The 27,885-nt window shown below is 42.4% G+C and overlaps 1 protein-coding gene across 2 annotated transcripts in view; it reads right to left on the reverse strand.

The window, feature by feature from the left end:
- Cdca7l (cell division cycle associated 7 like) overlaps nucleotides 1–27,885 on the reverse strand; it is a 55,664-nt gene that overhangs the window by 1,555 nt on the left and 26,224 nt on the right. Inside the window, exons 2-9 of one of the 2 annotated variants that reach the window (XM_027932707.3) lie at nucleotides 13,650–13,790; nucleotides 9,284–9,418; nucleotides 5,526–5,900; nucleotides 3,223–3,294; nucleotides 2,939–3,109; nucleotides 2,141–2,266; nucleotides 1,177–1,326; nucleotides 236–372 (exon numbers count right to left, since the gene is read on the reverse strand). In XM_027932707.3, coding sequence (XP_027788508.2) covers nucleotides 236–372; nucleotides 1,177–1,326; nucleotides 2,141–2,266; nucleotides 2,939–3,109; nucleotides 3,223–3,294; nucleotides 5,526–5,900; nucleotides 9,284–9,418; nucleotides 13,650–13,790 — 1,307 coding nt within the window. Of the gene's footprint in view, nucleotides 1–235; nucleotides 373–1,176; nucleotides 1,327–2,140; nucleotides 2,267–2,938; nucleotides 3,110–3,222; nucleotides 3,295–5,525; nucleotides 5,901–9,283; nucleotides 9,422–13,649; nucleotides 13,791–27,885 lie in introns of both variants that reach the window. The other variant, XM_027932706.3, reaches the window with a different exon arrangement.

Here is a 27,885-nt window from a genome sequence, read left to right on the forward strand (position 1 = left end):
CTCAGCCTGTCCTTCTATTTTTCACAAGAGAAAATTCTGGCTCGAGGCGATGAAGAGTTGAATATTCTAACAAAGGAAGCAAACATAATAAGCCTGAGCTTCTCCCACACAGAGGCAGGCTGGACAGCACTCAAGGTGGTTTCTATAAATCAGCCAGGCAACAGCTCCTTGCCTAGAGGTTCTGCATTGCTGGGCCCCAGGATCACAACCGCCATTTCTGAACTAGTAGACTTACCTCTCCAGATATTCCTTAACATTATCATAACCATAAAACTTGGCCAGATGAATGAGGATCCCCGTGGCACAACGGCCATCACGCTTTCGACAATAACTGCAATTGCAGATTCCACGGCAGGGAGGACACATCCAATCCTAAAAAGAGATGATGGCAGCAATGTCCCATGGGATACAGGAGCTCATTGAGTCTGACTGAGCTGAGTCTCTATCTTTAGCAGTATGTCACTGTGGCCCAGAAAGGCTGACCACCCCACATCAGAGAAACAATGAGATATGTAGCTGGTCCTGTCTAAAACCAACATTTGATTGGTGGGCACCCTTGCTCAAGAGGAAGATTTTCAAGGAGCAAGTGCAGGACCCTCATACCAAGTGGCCCTGACTGTAAGAGCATGGGGTTTACAAAATCAAGGTATGAATTCCAGCTCTCCCAATAGGTGTACTTATTTTGAAATCACTTAACTTGAATAGTCTAATAAACTGGGCACACTCTATATACACCTTTCAAGTCACAAGATGAAGGTTAAGAACACAGACCAAGACTACTTAGGTCCAAGCATTACCTCATTTCACAAAGGGAACAAAGCATAGGCAGGTTTACCCACTTCATAAAAGAAAACAATAACAACTGAAAGAAAAATAACAGTGCTAGGCACACAGGAAACACTGTACTATAACACACACAGCCCCTGGCCTGCAAAAAAAGATCTCTGCTGGAGGAGAGGCACAGGGTTAACTTGTATGAAAACAACTCTGACATTAAAAAACCTGACAAAAACTCTTCTCCATTGGCCTGCTCATTCTCTTTCCAGAAGAAAATGGTATTTTTCGTCTCCCTCAGTCTTAAAATGTAGGAGGAAAATAGAAAGGGCTCTTCCAGGTCCCCCACCTTGGGCTCATTTCCCTTCCCCAAAGCGACTTAAAAGCAAACACACTTCCTACCGGGTCTAGCAATGCCGATCTCACGTCCTCCCCATAGCGATTCCGCAGGCATGGACCACAGAACTGTCCCCGTACCCCACCACAGCTCTGGTTCCGACACACTGTCTTGGTGTCAATGGTCTTCTGCCGACACTGATGGCACGTGTTACCCTGGGGAGGGGTGAGGGTGAGAGTGAGCACAGGGAGCAAGAGCTAGGGCCATGAGAAGAGATGCCAGTACTGCCCCTCTCCCACGGTCCCTAGGACAAACCCTGGAGGTTTCCACCAGATAGTGGGCACTTTGGTTCACAGAGCAGATGAGACTGAGCAGGGACCCCCCCAGAAAGAATGAAACAGTGGACAGGAGCAGAGACCAGAGGCAAGCTTGAGGCAACAGGTTCAGTGGTGACAGGCCCCAAGCAGCAACAATTTGGCTAAAGCCCTGAATACCTACAGGGTAAAATCTCCTAATTTAAAAATGTTGGCAATTCAATAAAAAACATTTAAATACTACCTTAAATTACTTATCCAAAAAAGAAAATGAGAAATAACAAAGCCCCTCTTTAAATCACCATATAGAAAAAAAATTCAATTTCCTCCCAAAGTTTTCTATGACTATATTATCCCCCATAACACTATCTTTTTCAATATTTAAGATACACTACTATGTAAGTAATAAAAATGTTAACAATTACACGTAAATATGATTTTATGCTTTTCTAAACTATTATCGCTGCCACCCCCCAGATTATAAGCATGCCTCAGTGACCCACCTCTCCTGATGAGGGTCACTGCACTAAGTCGTCTTTCTTTTCCAATGATGGCTGACCAAGACCCTACAATTTAGAGCCAGGTTCTGAGCCCACAAGGAGATGGCACAAGGGTATGAGTCCCGATACAGTTTAAAAACAACGTAGGAGTTTAAATACCAATGCCCTGGACTCTCAATCACAGTCATACAAATTATTCATAAAATATAATTTACCAAAACTTTATCATAGATTTTATCTCGCACAGTTATGGCAACATTGTCCAAGTCCTGTTCAGTAATATCCTCCACTGGTCGAAAAGAAGATATACGGCGACGTCGTCTATGCCCCTGGGATTTCCCCTGCAAAAGGACAGAAATTGGAATAAGATATGTTAAGCCATTTCAAACAGATTAAGAATCTTAAATTAACATTGATCATGTCCCTTCTCTATTTCCTGGGAACCCTGTCATCCATGTAGTTATTCACTGGGCTTCTCCCTATACCAAGCTTCCTTCTTGACAATACAGCAATAAACAAGAATTTGGGCTTTTGAGTTCAATTTTCTGCTGAAAATTTTGTGGAGACAGGGAAATGAACCTCATTGAACAGTTAAACCCACAAAGTAGAAGGCTCTAAAGTTCCACCCTCCAAACCAAAGCCAATCACAAGGAACCATCCCTGTACTTTCCCACACACAAAAGCACAAGGCTAGCTGGAGCTGTTCACAGGCTTTTACTGCTTCTGCTAGATATCAAGTTCAACCCACTTCATGAGCGGTAACCAATGAGCTGCTTCCCAGCTCAGTTTGGATAAAGGACTGTCAATGCAACCTATAGTTTAAAGCAGGGGCCTTCTCAAACTGTGGTCCCAGGGGCATAAGCATCACCAGGGAACTTGGAAATTAAAGGTCTTAGCTGCTGCAGACCTCCTGAGCCAGAAACTACCTGTAAACAGGCCTGGTTTAACAAGATGCATCACGTTTGAGGACCAATGGCTTACACAATAATTCAGTTATTACAGTCAGAAAATACCCCACTAGTTGTCTTCCTTCTTCTGATTGTATAAAACTCTTCAGCAAATTTGGTGGCAGAGATGGTAAAGTTTTCTAGAGCAAACTTCTCTGGGGGCCGCGCACTTCGGGTTGGGTTTGTGCGCCTGATGATCTGTCCCTCTGAGAAGGCCCGACGCACTGTTTTCTTCTTCTGAAACCAAAAACACAGACATGCACTTGAGTGCTCTCTTGAATAAAAGCCACTAGGCAACCAATTACTAAACATCAGCAATGGTGAGAATAATTTTAAGGAGTTTCACTTACCGAAGCTGAGGTTGGCGTTCGTACTGGGAATAAACCTGGCATTGAGTTCAATTCTGCCAATAACTGAGCGAGCTGAAGAACAGAAGAAAGCATCTTACATAAATCATTACTGCCAGAATGTTATGGTTTAGAATATGGAGTGTCCCCCAACAGCTCAGCAATCCTTGAACTGATGAGACTATGGGGACTCTTGGAGATGGACTAAATGTATTGTGAGATGATCATGAGCTTTTGGGGAGCAAGGGCTAAATGTTATGGTTTGGACATGAGGTGTCCCCAAAAAAACATGTGAGAAGGTTTAGAGGAAAAATGACTGGGTCATGAAAGCCTTAACTCCAATTAGTCCATTAGTCACCTGACGGGATTAACTGAGTGGTAACTGAAGGCAGGTGGGGCATTGGAGCCAGGGCTCTGGGGTATATATTTGTATCTGGCAAGTGGAGTCTGTGTGTGTGTGTTTGTGTGTGTGTCTGTCTGTCTGTCTGTCCCTCTCTCAAGGAATACAGCCCATTGTCTTTGCTTTGAGACCTCTGAAACTGGGAGTACCTAAATTTCCTTCTCTACACTTATGCTGGTCAGGTATTTTAGTTAGAACAGCAAAAAAGCTGACTAAAACACAGGTCCGTGTCATCCTACACCTCTAGCAAGCCTTTGATTTTGCTACTAAATAGCTTATACAAGCCTCAACAATCACATCACATCACCTCACGTGTCGAGATTTTATCTCCAGAGATGAGAAGCTGACAACACCATTCATCCGCGTCAACACAAGGATAGGACACAATGACAACAGTCCTGGAACGTCCAGAGCCTCAGGCACAAGGTTCCTGCCAGTAATTAGCTGTGCAAAACTGGGACAAATCATTTTGCATGCCTGAATCTCTCTCAGTTCCAACATGACCAAAACCCAACTGGCTCAACTAGGTGATTCTAAGAGAGCCCCCCAAATCTGATACTTTTAGGTAAATTTCTTGGCAACAGAAACAATTTCTGAAGACTTCTCCAAATGAACATCGACTAATACCAAGCAACACGTACTAATATGCCAATCAGAGAATTCAAATAGAATTTAGTTTTAGACTTGGTACCACTATAAAATCATATAGAACATAGTTCTTACTGAAGATGCAGATGACACTGAATTAAAAATTTCCATTAATCAAAGCCAAATGTGCTTTAGAATACAAATCGCCCCTAAGCAGGCTTTTAATTTTTTGAAGTAATGTATTGGACATGATTACATTAATATTTCCCCTTTGGAAAAAAAAAAAAGGACAGAGAGCCGGGCACAGTGGCACATGCCTGTAATCCCAGTGGCTCAGGAAGCTGAGGCAGGAGGAGCATGAGTTCAAAGCCAGCCTCAGCAAAAGCAAGTGCTAAGCAACTCAGTGAGACACTGTCTCTAAATAAAATACAAAATAGGGCTGGGGATGTGGCTCATTGATTGAATGCCTCTAAGTTCAATCCCTAGTACCACCCACCCCCAAAAAAAGGATAGAGGAAAAAATATTCCAAAATAAGTGATTAAGTGGTAAGATTATTTCTTAAAATTCTGTCAATACAAGGGCTGGGGTTGTGGCTTAGCAATACAATGCTCACCTAGAATGTGTGAGCACTGGGTTCGAGCCTTAGCATCAATTAAATAAACAAATAAATAAATAAATAAATAAAGGTATTGTGTCCAACTACAACTAAAAAAATATTTTAAAATTTTGTCAAAATTATAGAACAATGATTTTCAACAATGATCAGATTAAGTTATTAACCCCATTTAGAAAAAATAAATGCACATCAAGAATTTCACCTTGTTCTACTAACTATTCTAATAAAGACATTTAAAAGTGAATTTAGCCCCTGAGATTGTTCTAATCCCTAGACCTTTTCCCATTCCTTCAGAGATGTCTCCCAGGGGGGCAGTTTCCAGGCAGAAGCCGCCTGCCTGTCCTGCCCACAACTCTTACACACTCAGTGACAGCTTCTTTGCTTCTTTCTGCAGTTGCTTGGTCCTTCTCCTCCCCAGCACTCCTGATTTAGAACTCAACCTGACAATCAGGAAGCTTATAGGGTTCCCTGTAGGGCCTATAAATAAATGGTCCCAGGGGTCTCTTTCTGTTCTGAAACCAGAGCTGATCATGTAATAACAACTCTGGGTTCAGGAAAAGAAAATAGATATACACTCCTCAGAGTACACCCCCCTGACAGAAGCCAAGGTGGCAGGAGCTGAAGGGGCAGAGTCACCTGTGAGCCTTAGCACCTGCCATCAGAGCCCAGCCTACTCCTGGCACCTCCTGTGGGAGTCTCACCATGGCCTTGTTCTCCTTGATGTTCATGGTCCTCTTCAGCAGAGCATCCGAGCTCTCCTGGTTCTCGTCCCTGGAGTCATCCTCAGACTCAGAGGCAGAATCTTCCGTTTCCTTTGCCTGTTTACAGCTTTTATTTCTTACAAGATTTTTTTTACTATCCTGTAAATGTGAGCTAGAAAACAACAGCTCGGAAGAACTATTTTTATCTGATGTTTTTGCCAATTTCTTGGTTGGGAACTGCAAGGCTACTCGTAGGCCAATACTGCTTCTCCGAGACCTGCCTCTTCTAGGTGTAGCCTTTTCTTCCTCTTCATCTTCTTCTTTCTCACTCACCAAGGATGCTTTGCCATCATCACTTGAATCTGACTCCACGAGCTAATAAAAGAACAAAGACACTATAACCCTATACTGAGCCATGAGTTATAATCTACTCTATCAAAAAACAAACAAAAAACTCTACTCATTTAAAACCACCCAGACATTATTTTAGAAAGAAAAGCAATGAAAAGCTTCCCCTTCCTATTGTTAGATCACTCTGAACTCTTCACTTAAAGCATACATGAAGTTTGTCGGGGAAATAAACTCAAAGCATAAGTAATCTCCTACTGAACCCTGCACAGGTCATGCCCACCCACATGCTGAGTTCCATCAGTCAGGCTGAAAGCAAAACACTGACATGAGCAACCAAGGAGCGCATCAGGAAGTCAAGTAAAATGAGACTATGGGGTGTGCATGACCAGAGTTATCTTCAGATAAAAATGGCATGCAGAGGGGAAAAGTACTCATCTGCTCTAAATAGCAGGAACTGGACTCAAGAGTGGAGGAAAAGGAAAGCAGAATTCACCCTGGTGAAGTGACCAAGGAGCAGGCAGAGGACCTGCCAATGGTGGTGGGGGGGGGGGGGGTCGGGTTGTCATCCTCAGGGCAGACAGGGCTCTCCATCAAGGGAGCTCCCTCTCCTCCCTAGAAACTTCAGAACCACAGGGTGACATCAAGTCTGACAGCTCTACAGGCTTATGCACAGCTCTTGTTCAGTGGGCTCCAGAAAACTCTCACCCCAAATTTTCAAACCCCATGAAGTATAGGTCCTCAGTGTTACAAGCTCACTTGGTCTTGCAAGTGAGAGGCAGTAACATCACAGGTGATAGTTGGGAGACCTCCGAGATGTAATAGGGACTCTGAGCAATGGTGGAGGGGGTTAAATACTAGAGACCAAGGACATCACTTAGGCATCCTTTCTGGGCCACACGTGATAAAACAGCCTGGGAATGGCTGGCAGTGAATGCTGAAGATAGGCCACCATGAACAAAGAGGCAACAGGATGGACCAGGACCCAATCCAGTGACTCTGCCTCCTCCCAGGGACTCTTAAAATTCTAGGTGGACTCAAGATAGAAATGAGAAAGGAAGAAAAAATATGCAGAAAACTTCCAACTCTAGTGTACCCATCCACACATCCACACCACGCCAGTAGAGAACTAAGATTGCACCATGTTGACTGATCTATTTTTTATTTTTTTAAGTATCCTAAACTTTCCATGCTAATAGCTTCAGAATTCAGGGAGAACTTGGGACCTGCTCTATTTCTCTCACACTCATCATCTGCTCTGCCTCTCTTGACTAAGGATGTGGAGAAACACAATAGAGAACCAGGTGAGGAAAGCACACAGTCAACACAAGCACAGAAACAGGCCCAAGGACAAGAGCAAAGGTCGGCACCATGGCTGTGATTGTTCTGCACCTGGCCTGCAGACCACTAGAAACCGAGACTGTGGCAGGACCTATCAGAAGGGACAGTCTGGCCAGTTCTCATGAGCACAGGCAGGAGGCTGGGCTGGGAGGCTGGATCCCCCCAAAGGTTCACATGTGAAGGCTTGGTCCCCAGGGTGAGAACACTGGGAGGTCATGGAGCCTTTAGAAGGTGCTTAGTGAGAGGTCTTTAGATCATGGGGGAGGAGACCGTGCTGGTAAAGGACCCAAGTCTCTTCCTGGCTCTTTTGGCTTCCCGACCATGAGGTAAGTATTTTTGCTCTAACATGCATTCCCACTGTGATGTGATTCTTTACCACAGGCTCAAGGTCACAGGACTAACCAATCATGGGCTGGAAACCTCAAAATCGTGAATCAAAACAACCCATTTCTCCGTATACATTGATTATCCCAGGTATTTTGTCATAGCAAAAAAAAAAAAAACTAATAACATCGAAATTTCTCACCAAAATTTGAAAATAAAATTTGCAGGTAGACCTTATGAGTTATAATCTACTCTACATGATACTCCCAACTAATACCCGAAATGTGTATAGTCTAAGTGGGGAAAAGACTTGGGATAATCCACTTTTCCTCACTATAAGAAATACAAATTCTTCAACTGACTAGACATCACTTAGCTCAAGAACAGAAGATACCCATTAAGGTTTGCGAGAATTGTAGTGTCTTACTGGCAAGAAACTGGGGACCTGCTAGCCAAAACCCACAAACTGACACACAGCCAGCTTCTGTAAAGAAAGCCAGAGGAGAGCTGGGCCTCCAGGTTGGCTCTGTGTTGCTATTCACAGGAAAAAGCCACCACCTAATGAGGCCGCCTACCATCAGGGCGTTTCATGGCCTCAGCTCTCCCCATGGACGGTGAGGGACAAAGCCAACCTGGCAGTCACAGCTTATTTATACTTCCACACTGGTTCTGTGCCAAAAGTTGTTCTTTAGGACCCACCAAAGGAATAGGCTTAAACTATCTTCACCTTGATCACAAAGAAGGAAATGTTTGTTTACTTTCTGGATTAACCTATGTTGTTTTTCAGTTGATAGAAAACATTTTTGCACTTAAAAAAAAAATCCATACAATTGTCATGTTTTTAATGTGTCAGTTAATAACATAAATTCAACTTGAATTGTTTTTAAAAAATGGAAGGGTAAATAAATGTAATGTATTTTTGGATTGGAACTCAAGATATAGAAAGAGGACTTTACCAGAAAAACTGGTAAAATTTCAATAAAGTCTAGAATTTACTTAATAACACATTAATTTCTCAGTTTTGACAACTATATCATGATTATATATAGGGAAACTAGGTCAAATACATATAGGGACTCTCTGTACTATCTTTTAAATTTTATAAATGAAATTATTCCCAAATAAAAATACTTACAGAAAAAAAAGTCCAAAGGTTGGGTTTCAATGTTATCTTAGAATTCAAACATTACTTGGCAGAAAACTAAACACAATATGCAGAGTAAAAGGAAGAAATTTTAAAGGTGAAGGGCTGAGAGATTTCCCCAGGAGTCCAGGAGGAACAAGGATCACCTTTAAGGTTCAAAACCATGCTGGATTCCTGAAATCAACATGCACAGGGAAATCCCAATCTACACCACGGCTGCATTTCAAATCTAAGAATGTCACTTCACATACAACCAGAAAGGGCTGGAAGGAAACTGTTACCCAACACAGACTGAAAAGATAAAAGCAGCTCAAAAAATCTGAGATAAACTGGTAAGGATAATAAAGGATACCTGGGACACATCCCCAGAATCCCAAGGGGAAGACAAACGGATTTTTCTAAGAAAGGAACAGACCAGTGGACAGGAGATTAGCCTTACAGCAGCAATTCTTGTATTATGTTAATTGACTTATGAGACAAATACAAGAAGAAAATGAAATCTCTTCATTTGCGAAGTGACTACTTACGAATTTAAAGCTATAATTCAGAAACAGGACTAAAACTTTTATTGCCCACAATCCTTTGTGTTGATAATCATTACCATTACTTCTGGGTTACTGTTTACGTTCAGATCATTCTGCGTAAATCCTTCGAAGTCTTCATTCTCTGAGTCAGTGTCCTCTATAAAAATTCTTCTTAGCTCTTCTGTGAAGTATTTGGAATGGAAACGAACATCCTGCTAAATTAAAAACACATACATCAGAGAGACAGGAAGCACAATAGATGTGTGATGGGGGCGGGGAGGACAGGGAATCATTGGTTGGAGGGATGTGAGTCTTTGCTGGAGATGGATGGCGGTGACAGCCACCCAACACAGTGAAGGTACTTAATGTTACTGAACTGTGCGCTTAAAATGGTTAAGATGGCACATTTTATATAATAACAATTTTCCACCCCCACTCCCACCACCCCCACACGCATGTGCACACACACATTTTCTAAGGCTTACAGAAATAAAGACCTACAAATTAGGCAATTTCAAAAAATCAGAATGGTTGTTGCCTTAGTCACTTCTGGCATGACTGGTGAGTACTGTTAGAATTCAGCTTCTCCTGCCAAAGCTGGCAACCAGAAATGTCTGCTTTCACACAGAACTGCAAACACAGGGAGAGGAGAGACGAGGAGAAAACCTGGCTTCCTCCCACATGCCATTTTTCCCTAACAGCCAACCAGAGCCGGGGTCCCCTCCAAGTGGGTGAGCCTGGCTCCCTTTCACAGCAAGTTTCTCTGTAGGAAAGAACTGAGGACCCTCACACCCCTCCACCCACTGCCACAGGGGCTGGACTTGCTCCATTACCAATGACTTTGGGGGACTGGAGGAAAGCCACAATCCTCCTCACCCCCCAGAGGTGGGGTGAGCAACCACCGTGGTAGCAAGTTAAGCAGAGGGAAAGACTGATTGTCTTGACTGGTTCTTAAAACACAAAGATGTTTTCCAATAGTGAATTTTCCTCCTTCTGAAATACCATAAAGAAGGGACCAGCTCTTAAGAAAGTGGGTTCGGAAGAATGAAATAAAAAAGAAAGAACTACAGGCTCAAAGGGAGACCCCCAAGGGCAGCCATCTGCAAGCCTGCAATATTCCATCAGGGTGAGTCTGGGTCCCCAGTTTCCTGATGCCTCATCCTCCCATCCCCCAACATATCTACAACCCCTCACAACACCCCATTTGATTGAGACTCTTTAGCTCCCCCGCCTTTCCCTGACTTTAATTATATCCTTCTTCAAGCTCTGATATCTTTGGGGGGAAAAAATAGATATAATAGATGAGTGGAAAAACTTATAGGGGGGATAGAAAAGAAATGCCTACATCCAGCATTCTGTCAGCTTAAAAATGTCTCCTATGAATTATTATGGATAATTGGAGTGAGTTTGCTCAGAGCTAAATTACTTTCTTCCTTTGATGATAGCTGTGGTGCAGCTGCTTGAAAAACAAATACACACACAAAAGGGAAGTTTCTTTAAAGTGAAATTCAAATTGTGTTCAAGAGAGACCAGAGTAGGCTATACATGTAGTGCACAAGTTCAAGCAGCTTCCCTTGGCTGGTTAAATGTATCTCAAGTGTGTGGGGTGTAGCAAGCCTCGGATCAGGGCTTCTCATTAAGAAAGAATGAGTAGAACACAGCTGGCTACTGAGGAAACCCATCATGCACCTGAGGGCTAGAGACATCTGGCTCACAGAGCCCCGAGCCAGCCCCTGCAGGCTGTTTCAGGGAAATGGGGTCCATGTGTAAATTTCATTAAATATCCAAAGTTCCTACCCAGAGCCTGCAGGGAACAGGTCAGGGCTGGTAGCAGTGAGTTCCAACCTGCGCTCCCTCTAGCTTTTCCTATCCTTTGTGCAGGACTTGCAGGGCAGTGGACAGCCTGGGAGAAATCCCACCTTTGGTGGTCAGTCCTGATGGAGAAAAACTTAGCCATGGTCCTAAATTGAGGCCTAAGCTTTTATTTTGCTAACTCCAAAGGGTGTGAAAATGGTTTTTTACGTGGGTCTGTTTGGAGCTCATCTCCACTCCACACAGCCTCTCTGCTTTCCATCTCTCACAGCCCCCTGCTCTCTGGAACCTGTTCAGTATGCTTCAAAAGCAATACTCGGGCACCTCCATTCACCATGATCAAGATGGTAAGCAAGTAGCAGACTGGAAGGAGTTACACAGGCAGCTACATCTTTTATTTTGAAGCCCATGTGACATGAAAACAGATTAGAGAGCAATGGCCTACTGAACCAGTCAGATGGGCAACCATTTCCAGTACCCAGAACACCCAGGGGCCCTCATTCTGTATCATCAGTTGGGGTGCTGGATGCTTAAACAAGAGCAAAGGGACAACACAAGAACAAAAGGTCAGAGCCAGGGAAGATAGAAAGCACCCTCCCAGTAGGAGGTCTCCTCCTTCCAGGAGCTTATAATCTACAGCAGAGCCAAACAGGTCAAGTAACCATGGTGAATGTGCCAGTGGAGACACACACAACGTGGCAACATCAGGAAGAAAGTCCAGTGAGACCTCATGGAAGGAGCAGCATTCGAGCTGGACCAGAGCCAGGATCAGAGGAAGGATGAAGAGAGGGGTCAGTGGGAACAAAGGGCAATCAACCCAGTTTCTGAGCCGTGTATCCCAGCAGGTGGAAGAGCACCAGGGCAGTTAAGAGACTGTGAAGTGGTGGCCCTGTATCAGGAACATCACAGCTCGTTGCTTCCCAGGAGTGGATCCTTGAGTGACAGCACCTACAGCTGCCGAGTAAAGCTTTAGAGTCAATGCAGTAGTAAGAAACCACATGGCACACTGTCACAGGCCAACCTGTGAGACCTGGCTGGGGTCAGACCAGGGGTCCAGGAAGGAGAGAAGTGACTGTGTAAGTACCAGTCACCGCAGCAGAAGCAGCTCCTGTGTTTCTCAATGCCCAGGGTGTGCCAGGCTCTGCACTAGGCACTTCACACATGTCCTGTGCTGCTCAGAACACCCCTTAAGGTGAATCCAACAGGCTCTGCTCTCCCTCACTACCTGACCATTCTCAGAGAGAGACTAGAGAGGAGATGAGACCATAGCTCAGTCCATAAGGGATCCCAGTAGGGTCACTGGGGTAGGGGCCATGGGGGCTAGCACAGCTACAGAGGGAAGAGAAGGGAAGGGACGATATGAGAACACAGCAGAAGTTTCTAAATTAACTCCTGGATGGGAGCAGGTGGGGAGGGGCGAGGGGGGAAGGGTGTCAAGAACAACAGATGCAGATAAAGATGGGCAAATGGGGAAGCCAGACAGACAAGCAGAGGAGGGAAAATTTTGAGTTTCAGCTGTCCCTTGAACAACCAAGAGCAGTCCAACTGGCTGTCCACCTGGGGCTGGAGAGAGAAGCCACACTGCATTTGAAGAACATGGTGACAGTTGCAAGTAGGACTGCCCACTGCTAGGATCAAGCGGGGTGAAAAGGTCTGAGGACGAATTCTTAAGAGAACCCACGTTTAGGGACAAAGAAGAAATGACAACAAAAAGCGAATGGTATAACAGATGAAGAGACCCAGGAGTGGAAGGAGGCAGCTGGAGGGATCAAATGTTATAGTGACATCAAATAAGACAAGGATCACAGTGACCAGAAAGGCCCGTTGACCCCAGACAGCACAGCTCCCACTGAGGCCAGAACACACACAGTCACCCAAGTCGGAAAGCAGACTCTCTTGCAGGTAGCACTGGCTGCTTCCCTTCCTGGAGGTACCCAGCTGAAGCAAGGTGGGTTGAATTTACAGCCATTTAGAAGAGGCCACGGTGGAGAAGGAAGAATTTTGTGTCATGATGAACTCAGAAGAAAATGCCACTGAAGGCTAGAGATTTTGATTGTCCATTCTGTTGTTAAGGCACAATATAAACCTCCAGGAATCTCACTCTCAGAGGACTATAACTTGTGTTTGCTACAGAGCAAAGTAATTAAAGAAGGCATAAGACTCTCCCCAGCAGTTTCAGGCAGGAGGTGCTGATAGAATCTCGCTGCAGGACCAGAGTGAGGCAATTGTCTCATACTAACCGCACATTCCACGCGCCTCGTTGCACTGGCAGGGCTGGCTGTCCCCTGCCAGCCACGTGGGAGGACTCTGAATGCAGCCTCACCACAGGTAACAGCCCAGAGGTAGCAAAGGAAATGGATTTGCTCATGTGAGGTCCCTTTATTAAAAAAAAAAAAAAGTGTGTGTGCGTGTGCGTGGAGAGAGATAGGTAGAGTACATAGGAATAAAATACCAACATGTGAGCAAAGTGCTCCCACCAGTGTCTTGAGCATGAAAGGCACAGTCCTCTAAAATACAGCATTCATCTACTAACTCCTATCACCAAGCTCAGAACACTGGAATAAAAGAGCATCCAAACCAAGATCCCGGCTTCCAGAGGAACACACCTGCCCTGCCGACTAGAATCCCTACCTCTTTCCCAGGCTCCAGAGAGTCAAAACTATCACAGCTCTCCTCCGATGACAGAGTTTCCATGGGAACATCATCTCGGAAACCAACGAACTCTTCATCATCACTGGGGGCGTTAAAGATGTCAGCCACTTCTTTAGGGATCTGTTTTGTATTCAAAAAGAGAAGAAGGATAAAACGGAGGCTGTTGTAATCATTTAGGCAAACTCTCTAAAGCAGAGCAGGAATTACCATCTCATGATTTCATCACGCTGCCACAGTTGCCCAGGAGACCCCAGGAACCCTGGGCAAAAGATGCTTAAGACAAGACCTTATAGCAAAAGGTGTTGGGGGAAGAGTAAAATTTTTTCCAATTCTAGATACACACCCTATTTTACAGGAATATTAAGGATAAACCTAGATGAAAGGAGGGAGGGAGGGAGGAAAAAATAGGCATCAGTTTCTGGAAACCAACCAATGACCTCTTTTTCCTCTGACAATGGATTTGTCCTTAAATATCATTCATGTAAAAAAAAAAAAAACTCCATCGAGTGCCATTAAGCTCTTCTTTTCTTAAATATTTCTACCTATGGGGTTTTTATTTCTCTGTTGTTATGTGTTGACTCTGAGATATGAAAGTTCATATAATGAAACAAGTAGCTTTCCCCCTCTTTTATACTCAAAACTAATTTAAGCAGTCATGGAATTAATTCCAAGAGAATTTAAATGCCATTAGGGGCAATTATTCCCAGAGAGAATGTTGTCAGCACATTTGATCTAACAAATATGTATTAGCTGGGAATTCATTTTTGTATATTACCAATTTTTTCTCTCAACCCTTAAAAAGTTCAAACAACAGAAAAGTGGAAAAAAAATCAGAAATCACCTGTAGATTCCTCACCTGGTAACACCATTTGTCTTCACCTTTGCTTTCTTTCTCTTTTAATAAACATTAGGTTGAATTATAGGCATTTGCTGATGTTTTCGCCCTCAGAAAACAGCAGTTTAATAGAAGCCAACCGAATCCATGTACACCCACCCAAGAAAGCAATTTATAGACATACTAATTTGCTATAAAATACTTCAATGTACATCTCTCCAGGATAAGAACATCCTCCTGGATAACCACAAAACCACAACCAAACCTAAAATGATTGACATTAATTCAGTAATATAATTTGCTATAATTATTTAATTTTAATGTCTGGCACTGTACCCCCCAAAATTTTAAGACTTGTGTGTGTGTGTGTGTGTGTGTGTGCGTGGGGGTGGGGGAAATCCTCTCAAGCAAGGCTCGTGTATACTATTTGTTTTATATGACTTTTTTGTTTTTCCCCAACACTGACCCTTTTTGGATAACCTAGGACAACTGCCTGGGGGACTGGCATGCATCCTGAGCTTCTGTGACTGTTTCCTTAGATGAGATTCAGGTTAAATATTTTTGGCAACGATTCTCCCGAAGTGAGGCATACTTCTCAGTGCAATCACATTGAGATGCACAAACTGTCAAGTTATCCTACTTAACTAGTATTTTTAAAAAGGGTAATCATAAGGGCTTCCACATATATTTCAAAAGTCAGTGGAGTAACATAATGAACACACATGATGACTCCCCAGCAATCATCTACCCAGGGCTAATCTTGCTACATATTCATCCCACCCAACTGCCCTCTTTCCAAATTATGCAATGAAGCCTACATGAAAACTTCAAATGAGAAGGGTTCAGAGGGCTCTGGATAGCTGAGCTCACAACTTACAGGAAGGTGAGCCAGGGCTCGTCCATGTGCAGGGAGGGTGGTGCTCCCCAACTACTCAGAAAGGGAGGCTCCCATGCTGCAGACCCTTCACCCCAAGTATCTCTTCATCCGGTTATTCCTTTGTGCCCTTTAAAATACCCAGTAATAAACCAGTTACCATAGAAGGTATTTCCCTGAGTCCTATGAAGAGCTCTAGCAAATCAAACCCAAGGACAGGGGTAGGGGAACCCCAACTGGTAGCCCAGTGGTCAGAAGTTGTGAAGGCCCACACTCTCAACTAACATTGGAAATGGGGGCTCAACCTGTGGGGTCTGGCTAATCTCCAGGTAAGAGAGTCGGAACTGAATTAAATTTAAGAACACAACTGCTGGCTGACCCGTGGGAAGAAATCCTCACTCATTTTGGGCTCACAGGTGATCTGTTTCTGGGGGTAACGGAGGAGAAACAGTTTGGTTATGGTCTATATATTCAGACATTGCTTCTAGGCTTTTTGATTGGACGAAATAAAGGTATTTTAAATGCCTTACACCACAATACACAGTGACACTTTGAACTCACATCAAGTGGAACAAGATTCTTCCTTGCCTCCCCTAATCCCACGTTAGTGTCACCTTTCCCTATGATGAAAACCCCCGACTTCCAATATTTCTAACGTACTTATCCATGAGCTCTATCCACAATATACTCAAAACAGTGTCCATCACACCATCAATGTGCCGCCATGAGTAAAGAATGAAGTTCAAGTTTTCTTTGCAGTGCTTTCTATCCCTGGAACACAGCATCCCTATCTACTACAACCTTTTCTCAAGGTAACCAATCCTTGTCCCTGGAAATGCAAAGGTGCTTTCCAGGTACTTCCCATTTCATGGTGCAGTACATTAAGATATGCCCTCAAGGTTCAAGATCTAACAAAATCATTTTTACTGCTCCACTAAGACAGTCTCACGTGAAACTGACATTTTATTTTTACATTGAATGTATGACTAATGCAATGACTCCTAGCACAGTGTGCTGCTACCACCTTGACTCCTGCTAAAGGCCAGGAATTTTCTCCACCTTTGTTTTTGCACAATCATTGCAAATAAAAAAGAATAATAATATAAAGGAGTAAATAATGTCAGTATCATTAAGACAATAAATTACCCTCATGGGTCACTACAAGGTTCTCAGGGTCCCACAGAGCACCCTTTTACTGCATGCTAGCATAGAAAATGTTGTATAGTCAAAACTAACTTATACTCTGAATTTGTGTGTGAGTGTGTGTGTGTGTGTGTGTGTGTGTTGAAATGACCTTACATTCAGTCAGGTTCAGTTGAGAAATTACTAATTCCTAATCTACTTATTTTCATCACGATTTTAATGCTTGTTTCAAAATTACTAGAAATTAATAATTCAAAGAAATTTAACATTTGGTTTTCAGAGAACATAAATCCAAAGACTGGATTCTACGAGTCCAATGATGTTGGAGTTAACACACGCACTTTTCCATCATCTCATAAAAACTTTTCACCAGGAAGTACAATGATGCAATGAGCAGTGCTTCCCACCCTTATCTTGTCAGACACCTTCTGTTGTTGTTTAGCTATCAGAACTCACGCTCCAAGAGAATCCTGTGTGACAGACACACAGACAACACCTACGAAAGTGTAAACATGCCGTACATAGTTCACCCAACACCAAGTTCTACCCCTGAAGTGGTACTGAGACAGGGATGGTATGTCCACGTCAGTCTCTTTTTTTGGAGGGGGTGTGGGGACAGGACACTCGACCACTGAGCCACATCCCCAGCCCTGTTTTGTATTTTGTTTAGAGACAGGGTCTCACTGAGTTGCATAGTGCCTCACAGTTTCTGAGGCTCGCTTTGAACTCCCCTGATCCTCCTGCCTCAGCCTCCTGAGCTGCTGGGACTACAGGAGTGTGCTCAGTCTCTTTTTGACCTCTCACCATTTTGTACAAAAAGCTCTGCTGGCCCAGCTTATTTTAACACAAATGACTACAAGAGGGGCACTCCATGAACAGATTTATTGGAAGAAAATCCACAGAGAACAGAAAGTCTCAGAGATAGGAACAACAAACGGCTTCCAGTGGCCAGTACATCAGCCCCAGCATCACCATGTGGAGCCCCTCACTGTGTAAGGCCTGCACTTCTCAACCTTCCTCCTGCATCTGCTCCAGAGGTGCCATCAAGGGGCTGTAATTGTTAGAAACAAAGGGGAAGAACACACGTTGCAAAATGCATTCTTGGGGTACAAAGGACTCTGATTCTTGCTGCCAAACTTAAAGTTTGAGGATTTAGCAAAAATCTCTATCAAATATCCCTATGACCTTAATACAATGTTTAATTTAACAGACACAACAAAGGGGACAGGGTTTGTAAAACAGGAACCCAATAAAAAAGGGACACACTTCTAATGTCTGACCAGTTCAGCGGGTCAATACATTGACCTCACGAGCTTGCCATCTTCTTGGGCTGCGATCCACGGGGTAGCTGTGTGGTCCACACAAGGTGCAACTGACTTTTTTAAAGTGTCTGCTCCATTTGTTAACATCAATCCTAACATTCACCAAAAAAGAAAAATAAAGCAAATAACTGAAAAGGCAACACATTTCCCACCAGTGGCTATTTATGTAAGTTGAATTCACATAGAATTAGGATGACCTCAATCTAGTCAGCAAACAAAATCCGGAAAACTCCCTTCTGAAAGCTCTGTCATGATTCATAAAAATCGCAGACACATTCATGCCATCCCTGACTCTCATATACACTCTAGGTGTGTGTTCACTCTATCCTTACTGGAATTAACCATGGGACTATCAGTAAAAGTCAAGTGGGGACCAGGAGTCAATTCCCTGTCAAGGGCAGAGGCATGAGGATGGCATCCTTGAGCATCTGCACCAGGCCTGGCTGCATAGGCCATCAATAAATACTTGCTAAAAGCATTTAACCTGTATGACTTTGTAGTCTCTTACCTAGAAAAGGTGCATTTTCCTAGGAAAGGCACTGGGTCAAAAGGTACACTCTGTGACATTCCTATAAAAGAGGAATCAAGAATTTTCACCCAGAATGCTAGGACATCTACACACAACAGTGGTGGTCATAGCTCCTCTTCTGGAAAGGGCTGCAGATCTCACCTGTAGCCATATAAATTTCCCAAGAACTCATCTCTAGAACAGACACTGCTGCAATTCAGTGGGTTGGAGGGCCACCAGGCAAATGTAAAATGAGATGAGATGGTGCCCACCCATGAGGGAAGCCACTCCTGAACTCTAGCTAACCACTACCAGGCAGAAACAGGGGTCCAGTGTGCCTGACCTTCAATGTTCCCAGGAAAGCTAGGAATCTGAGTTTGGGTGGGAAGGACCAAATATCTCTGTGATGGATCTCAAACCTATTAAGAGAAAGCACAGAGCAGAATTATGGAATACCATGGAGCTGTCTAGAAATTCTAAAGTGCCAGAATTTCAACTAGTATTACTAGTAAATCTACTACTAGTACCTGGCATTAACTTTTGTGGGCACCAAAGTGTTAAGACAATTAAGAAAAATGTTAAATTAAAAATTGCCTTGTTCAGTGCAGCATTATTCACAAAAGCCAAAAGCTATCCAATGATCCATCAATGGGAGAATAAGCAAGATATGCCATACACATGCTATGGAATATTATTCAGCCATAAAAAGGAAGGAAATTCTGACAGGTGCCACAATATGAATGAACCTTGAGGGGTTTTTGCTAACTGAAATAAGCCAGCCACAAAATGACAAATTCTGTATGACTCCACTCATGAGGTACCTAGTGAGGGTAATTCCTGGCAACAGAATATAGAAAGGTGTTGAATGGATACAGAATTTCAGTTGCACAAGATGGAAAAAGTACTAGAGCTCCTCACCCTGCTTCACACACCCATGTACACATACTGGATGGTACTGAGCCATACATTTTAAATGGCTGAGACAATAAAAGTCATGTTATTTTTATCGTATTTTTTAAAAAATTCTACAATAAAAGAGATTTTAAAAGATAATTTAAAAATCAGGCGTGGTTCCCTCCTTAAAATAATCTTTTCTAAACAGACAGAACAATTATCACTGTGTCCCACTTCTAATGCTGCCTGCTGATTAGGGACGTGTGGTTGGAGAATCCAGCCTTCTCACCTAAGCCTCAGGTGTCCAGAGTCAGCTTTGAGCATGTGCATTACCACACCTCAACCCAGGTATCCTGACTTCAAAGTCCAAAAGTCACCTGAGAGTCTAGAGGGCAGAGCTGTTTGCAGAACCGTGTTTGGCTGAAACCCAGCACTGCTCCATCCCAAACAAGGTGTTGTAATAACAACCAATCCCCCAGTAGCTGGCTGCACCTTGCCAACTAGGTGCTTGTGTGGCAGCTCCTAAGAAAAAAACAAAGCAATGCGTTGGAGGTCTCCCTCTCACTTTGACCTCTGCCTCTGCCAGCCCAAGTCTTAATTAAAATTCAATAAAAAGCTGACAAACTATAAAAAGACGCCTCAAGCTGCCAGCTGGCTTTCCATCAAGTATTTACCTTTGAAAATAAATTAATGTGAAGCATCGCTAATTTAAAATTTTATACTGTAAAATTAAGCATAGTTTTTTAATTAAAGCTTTTCCATATCTTAATGGTATCTAAATGCATCCTTCCTTCCCGGATTTAAAAAAAAAAAAAAAAACCCTCCAACCCTCTTAGCCAGGAGGAACATATTCATCACCCATTAATTTCTAAAGAAAAAATAGTCAATTGATTCAAGGGCTGATGTGATAAAGCTTCAGGAAATTAAGCACACATATATGTCACCTGGAAACAAGCTCCATTTTAAGCCTAAGTCAAAAAAAAAAAAAAAAATTCACATACCCACACACACAGCTGCATTTTTGTTAAGTGTTTTGAGAGCCACTTGATGGCTGTGACTGCAGAATTTGCAGGGTGCACTGTCCTGCATCTGTGTAAGGGACCTATGTACAGAAGCAGCACTGCCTCCCCATGGATCTGCCTCATGGGAGGTTTTATGTCATTTTCTACCAAAAGCACGGTCAATTCTTTAAATCTTTTTCAAATAAATTGAACGGTCCATAAGAAACATACATTACCATGTATTATTTACAAGAACTAACTCAGAAATGGGTCACAGTCCCGAGTATGAAAACCTAAAACTACAGAGTCGGCATTGGTGGCACACACCTGCAAGTCCCAGGCTCTGAAGAGGCCAAGGCAGGGGAATCGCCTGAGCACAGGGGTTCAAGGCCAGCATGGACAACAGCAAGACTCCCTGTGACATTGGGTTAGGCAAAGAAACTCTTAAGACAACATCAGACATGCAATGCAGATTTTTAAAAATCTTGTTACAGCAGAACTTCTTTAAGAAAATTAAAAGGAAAGTCACAGATTGGGAGACAATATCTGCCGATCATTTATCTCATAAAGGACCTGGACTCAGATTATACAGGAAGAACTCTCAAAACTCAGTAACAAGGAAACATCCCAGATTTTAAAAAATAGACAAAAGGTCTGAACAGATCCCTCACCAAAGACATGCGTATGGCAGATAAGCACATGGAAAGATGTCTAACACCCTTGGTCATTAGGGAAATACAAATTAAAACTACAATGAGATACAACTATGTACTATTCGAAGGGTTTAAAAAATATGACCATATAGAAGCCAGGCATGGAGGTACACGCCTGTAATCCCAGCAACTTGGGAGGCTGAGATAGGAGGATCCCAAGTTCAAGGCCAACCTCAGCATCTTAGCGAGGCCCTAGGCAACTTAGGGGGACCCTGTCTCAAAAAATAAATACATAAATAAAAAGGACTGGGGATGTAGAATCAGTGGTAAAGTGCCCCTGGGTTAAAATCCCTAAGGATTTTTTAAAAAGATAATACCAAGGGCTGACAAGAGCAACCAACCCTCATATGTTGCTGACTGAAATGCAAAATAGTAGGGCCACTTTGAAAACTAATTTATCAATTTCTTATAAAGTTAAATATTCACTTACCATAGAGCCAACAATCCCACACCTGGGTATTTGTGTACATGAAATGAAAACATATGCAGGCAAAACTTGTATGTAGCAATTTTATTCCAAAACCAAGCAAAGATTCAAGTCAACTAGGGAACAAATAAACAGAAGTAGTTTTGTCCATACAAAAGAATCCTCTCAGTAACAAAAAAAGAATGAGTTACTGATACACAACATAAAAAAAAAATCTCAAACACATTATGCTAAGTGAAAAAAAGCTACATATTGTATGATTCCACCTACCTGATATTTTGCAAAAGGCAAAAACTACACAAACAGAAAAGAGACCTGTGGCTGCCTGGGGCGGGAGGTGGAGGGCTGACTATAAAGAGGCAAAGGGGAGTTTTGAGGAGTGATGGAATTGACTGGGATGTAATCACAAAGCTGCAGGTATGTGTCAAAACTCTTGGGACTGGGGGTGCATTAAATTCAACCTTAGTTGAGAAAGATAAATATGCAGAGACAGCTGAACAATACAGATCGCCCAGAAATGGATCCCAGCCATGAGTAAAACACAATCAAGGAAACACCACACATCAATGGGAAGGAAAATGTGCTTCCAGTGAATGATGCTGGCAAAATCAGCTGAGAAGAAAACAGGTAATTTTGCTTCTCTCCTGATGCAAATCAAAACAGAGTTACAGCAAACTACAAAGAGCAGTATGATTAAGGTGCACAGGCACCTGGCCTCCAAATGGGAAAGACTTTAGCCACCAACATAAAGAATATCAAGATGAGCTGGGTGCAGTGGCACACACCTGTAATCCCAGAGGCTCTGGAGGCTGAGGCGGGAGGATCATGAGTTCAAAGCCAGCCTCAGCAAAAGCCAGGTGCCAAGCAACTCAGTGAGAACCTGTCTCTAAATAAAATACAAAATAGGGCTGGGGATGTGGCTCAGTGGTTGAGTGCCCCAGAGTTCAATCCCTGGTACCAAAAAATAAAAATAAAAAGATGGGAAACTGTGTGTTTCTGGCCCCATAATAATTTAAAGCTTCTTATTTAAAACAAAATTTATAAAGAAAAAAAAAAGTTTGGGGCAAAGACTTGCCAATACAACAAATTATTAACATTACTCATGCAAATGAAACACATCCAAGAGTCACAGGGACAAAACAGAAAAACAAAGAAAAGTCAAATATTAGGTAACACAGAAGGGGTTAAAAACGTTTTAAAATTAAGTCTTCAGCCAAAGTAGTAATGAAAGGAATGTAAATTAAAATAGGTATCATTCTCATTTTGATGACATGACATTTTGTTTCAGTTTTTAAAGAACATGCTAAATCATGGGGAAGATGTGACAAGACAAACATCACAACACAGAACTGAATAGGAGGATAAACAGGCCCAAATTTTCAGAAAAGAAAATTGGTCATATACATCTGTATTTGTCAGCTTGTGTTACTACAACAAAACACCTGAGGCAGCTAGCTTGATAAAGAGCAAAGGATTAAGCTCAGCTTCAGAGGCTGGAAAGTCCAAAGAAAATGGTGTAGGAAATGGGCCTAGGCAAGGTGAAAGGTGGCATGTGGAAGTGTGCGTGAGGATAAGCAGTCATAGCCTGAAAGAGGTGCACATGTGTGGAAGAGCTCACACTGCCAAACTTAAACCCTATCCAAGTCACAGAAATATCTAAATTAGAACATTAAAAAAAAAAAAGTATATACAGTGAGATTTAAAAATTGCCAGGAAAATCTGGTTAAACTCAGGGTGATGGAGTACATAAACTACTACTAGCAGTTAAGAGAATCACAGAACCCAAGGATAATCAGGTTGTGATGGAATCACTTCATTCAGTTGATGCACTTCCCCTCACTCAAGAGGAGCAAACAGCAGCCTAGTCTTACACAAAGGCACAAACCTCATTAATGCCCCTACAAAAAATATAACTAAACACCCACACTGCACAGAGTATTTAGGAGTTACTCAACTAGGAAATCTAAGACCAATCAAAAACCACAGCAACAGAAAAGGAAAAATACACAAACTGGACTTCAACAAACTAATACTTTATGCATCAAAGATATTACCAAGAAAGTGAAAAGACAACCAACGTAATGGGAGAAATACTTGCAAATCAGATTTCTGTTAAGGATCTACTAACCCAGAATATACAAAGATCTCTTAAAATTCAAAAACAGAAAGACAAGCAACCAAGTCAAGAAATAGGCGAGGGATATGAACAGACCTTTCTCCCAAGGAAATAAAGGAATGACCAATGAGTACATGAAAAGATGTTGTTCAACACTATTCATCATCAGGGAAATGAAAATCCAGAACATGAAACGCTGCCAGGCACGGTGGCGCACACCTGTAATCCTAGAGGCTAGGGAGGCTGAGGCAGGAGGATCTCAACTTCAAAGCCAGCCTCAGCAACAACGAGGCACTAAACAACTCAGGGAGACCCTGTCTCTAAATAAAATACAAAATAGGGCTGGGATGTGACTCAGTGGTCGAGTGCCCCTGGGTTCAATCCCTGGAAACATCACCCCCAAAAAAGAAAAGAAACAAGACGCTAACTGACCTATTCTATAATAGCTTCAATCCAAAAGGAGAAGTGGGGGTGAGGATGCATAGAAATTAGAACACTTGCACATTGCAGATGGGACTATAAAAAGGCTCTGCAGCTCAGTGGTTCCTCAAAAAGTCACAACACAGAATTAACACATCACCCAGCAATTATACTCTGAACCATGTAATCAAAAGAACTGAAAACAGGTGTTCAAACATGAGCCCACATGTTCACGGCCTCACTGTTCATAATAGCCAAAAAAGTGGAAATGACCCAAATGTCCATCACAGATGAATGGTTAAACAAATTATAGCACATATATACCATTGGGCCATAAAAAGGAAAGCAGTACTGGTCCATGCTACAATGCAGACAAACCGGGAAAACATGCTAGGGACCAGAAACCAGGCACAAAAGATCACATATCATGCAATTCAACTTAAGTGAACTATCCACAACAGGCACACCTATAGATACCATAAGCAGATCAGTGGCTGCCTGGGCAGGAGGAAGGAGGAGAGAGGTTATTCTAAAAAGATACAGGGCTTCCTTGAAGGGTGATGACAATGTTTGGGAACTAGATATGAGGTGGTGGACACCCATTACGAATGTACTAAATGTCACTGAATGGTTCACTTCAAAATGGCTAATTTTCTGCTTTATGAATGTGACTTCAACAACAACAAAATTTAAGTCTCAGTTCATGATGATAACTTAAAAGGCCTCATCCCACTCTTCAAATTTGCTTATAATTATGTAAAACTCAGCAAGCAGGCTGCTAAATACGTGGATCACAGGAAGAACACAGCTCTTCACCAGGTTGGCAAGTGGTCTGTTGGCACCACTGAGCACAGTATTGGGCTATTGGTAAAGGTCCCTAAACTCCCTCCTAACCAGTCTGTTTCCCAGGACTTCCTTTAGCAATGGAGACTTCTGTATTATATCCCCCCAGGTTCTCCCATCAACCTGAACAGTGAAACCCTGCATTGCCATCATGGCTCCCAAGGGCCCCCATTCCTCTCCACTCTAGCTGCTCCGTGCCCTCCGACAACAACAGTCCCTTGTAAACGCACGAGGGGAGGGAGCACAGTCTGCCTCAGGACCTCTGCCTGCTCCACAGATGGGCAAGGGAGTCTTTTCTGGTCTCTGCTCAAATGCTTCCTCCTCAGTGGGACCTGCCCCTTGACCATTCTTCCTGAAGCAGGACCCTGAGAGCAGCCAATTTTTCTAACCCTTTCCCAACTAGGTTTCACTTCATTCTACTTATTGTTGCCTGCTATTTTATAAGTTTTAAAATACAATACAGTTATTAGCTACCTCTCCCACAAAATTTAAACCATGAGAGCACCAGGTGGGCAAAAACTTCTGTTTGTTCATCACTGTTCTCAGAGCCTGCAGAGAGAGAGCGAGCTCAAGTATTTTGAACACAATGGACATATTCATTAAATTAAAAAAAAAAAAAGCATGGTCAAACACAGGAATGAATGCAATGAAAAGTACAACTGCAAGGCTACACAAAACATTAAGTGATTATTTTTGGATTTGGAGATTATAAGAATAACAGAGAACAGTAAATGGCATTTTAATGTCAGACTACCTTCTTCTAATTATGGCTCCACCCAAAAGTTGAGTAACCAGGGCCAGGTTTCTTCACTTGCAAATGCAGAGAACAGTTCTGTAGTTATTATAAAGATTAAGCAACATATACAAGTACTTGCTATGGTTTGGATACAGTTTAGTGTATCCCCCCATCCCCCCAAAAAAGGTTTATATGATATAGGCTTGTTCCCCAAGATGCTGGTATTCTTATGCGGTGGGACATTTCAGAGATGCGGGTATGGGTTCAAAACAGACTGGGGGACCCGTCTCTTTCTAGCCTCCAGTTTTGAGATGTGATTCTTGCTCCTGTATGCATTCTTACCATCTACCATGGGGCTTTCCTCAGGTATTTCATTACAGCAATAAAAAACTGACTTACAGTATTCAATAAAGTCACCTGGCACACAGCCAACAACATGTATGTTTAAGAGTCCCTCTTAATTTTTTCTTTGCAATTTTTCTTTGAGAAATTTACATATAAAAAAACTCATCAGGGAGTAATATCAGCAAAGTAATAAACCAGGAAACTCTAAGGGTTTGCTTCCCCAAGGAGACAAAAAAAAAAGAAAAAAGAAAAAAGAAAAAAAAAAAAACCCAAGAATTGACTGAACTAACATTACAGGAGCTCTGGAAAATGGCCAAAGGTCTACAGCAACCAAGCAAATGCCCAACCAAGAAAAATAAATAAATCACCTACAATGACAATTGTAGAAAATTCTTCGGAATTTTTTTTCTCATTCTTTTCTATCCACTCCACAAGGCAATCTTAGTCTGGAGGGTACTGCAGTCTAGTTTCTTTTCCAGAAACCAGAATGATTCAGTGATTGTAACTTTTTTTTTTTTTTTTTTTTTTTTGGTACCAGGGATTGAACCCAGAGACTCTTAACCACTGAGACACATCCCCAGCCTTTTAAAAAATTTTAGATTATGATACAGGATCTCACTAAGTTGCTTAGGGCCTCTCTAAATTGCTGAGGCTGGCTTTGAATCTTCAATCCTCCTGCTTCAACCTCCCAAGCCACTGGGAGTACAGGTGTGCACTGCTAAGTGCAGTTTACAACATTCTAATCTATCAGGGAGCTGCCTGCAGGAATGGGACCTATCTCACCTCATTTGGACTCCAGATGGGGTCTTGAAATTTGCAGGGAGACTACAGACCTGCAGATGGTACAGATATCAGGTGTGGAAAAATATAAGAACTTCTGCAGCCCAGTAAGAATTGGGTGAGATACTTACAGAAATAGATTTAAAAAAAAAAAAGAAGAAGAAGAAGAAGAAAGAAAAGCCACAAATATGGGGACTTCACAAAGCTAGACACAGCTCCAGGCAAGACAATGTGTTCAGAAAATATCTGAGAAGACCTTAAGTTTTCAGACTCAGAACATGCCCAGCTAATCACTGTAGGATTCCCTGGCACAGAGCCAATCAGTAAGGACTGAAAGAAGTGGCTGTCTTATCAAATATCCAATTTTCAACAAAAGGCATACATAGAAACAGAAAGGAATAACATATTCAAAGGAGCAAATAAGCTGGGAGGGAGCACAGAAACTGGGAGGGAGCACAAACATTGCCCTTAAAGAGCAAAAGGAAGTACAAAGAACTAAAGCAAAATGACATAGAAGCAAAAGGAGTTTATCAACAAAGACAAATTATGAAAAAGGAACCAAACAGAAATTCTGGAGCTAAAGAAAATATAACCACCAAATAGGAAATTTCACAAGAGTAATTCAAATACATGTCTGAAGGCACAGTAATCAGCAAACTTGAAGGCACTTGAAAATATCAAGTGTGTCCAGTCAGAATGATAATTATCCAGAATACAAACAATAATAAATGCTGGAGAGAACGAGAAGAAAAAGAAACACTTTACACTGCTGATGGGATTGTAAATTAGTATATATCCACTATGGAAATCAATATAGTGGTTCCTCAAAAGACTAGACATGTAACCACCATATGACCCAGCTATTCTACTCCTTGGTAGTTGTCTTAATGAATTAAAGTTATCATACTATAGTGATAGAGGCAGTCCCATGTTTCTAGCAGCACAATTCCCATTAGACAAACAATGGAACCAGTCTGGGTATTCATCAATGGATAAATGGATAAAGAAAATGTGGTATGTATACAGAACGAAATTATATCATTTCCAGGAAAATGGATGGAACTAGAGATCATTATGTTAAGCAAAATAGGCCAAACTCAAAAAGTACTGTTAAGGGTCATATGTTTTCTCTTATATGTGGAAGCTGGAGAGGAAAAAGAAAGGTGGAATAGACAGGGATCACATGAAAATCAAAGGGAGATCAGTAGAGGTAAGGTACCGTGGGGTGGGGACTGGGAGGCGAGAAGTGCTGGGGAGT

This window comes from Marmota flaviventris, chromosome 1 (genome assembly GCF_047511675.1).
Source record: "Marmota flaviventris isolate mMarFla1 chromosome 1, mMarFla1.hap1, whole genome shotgun sequence".
NCBI classification, from domain to species: Eukaryota; Metazoa; Chordata; class Mammalia; order Rodentia; family Sciuridae; genus Marmota; species Marmota flaviventris.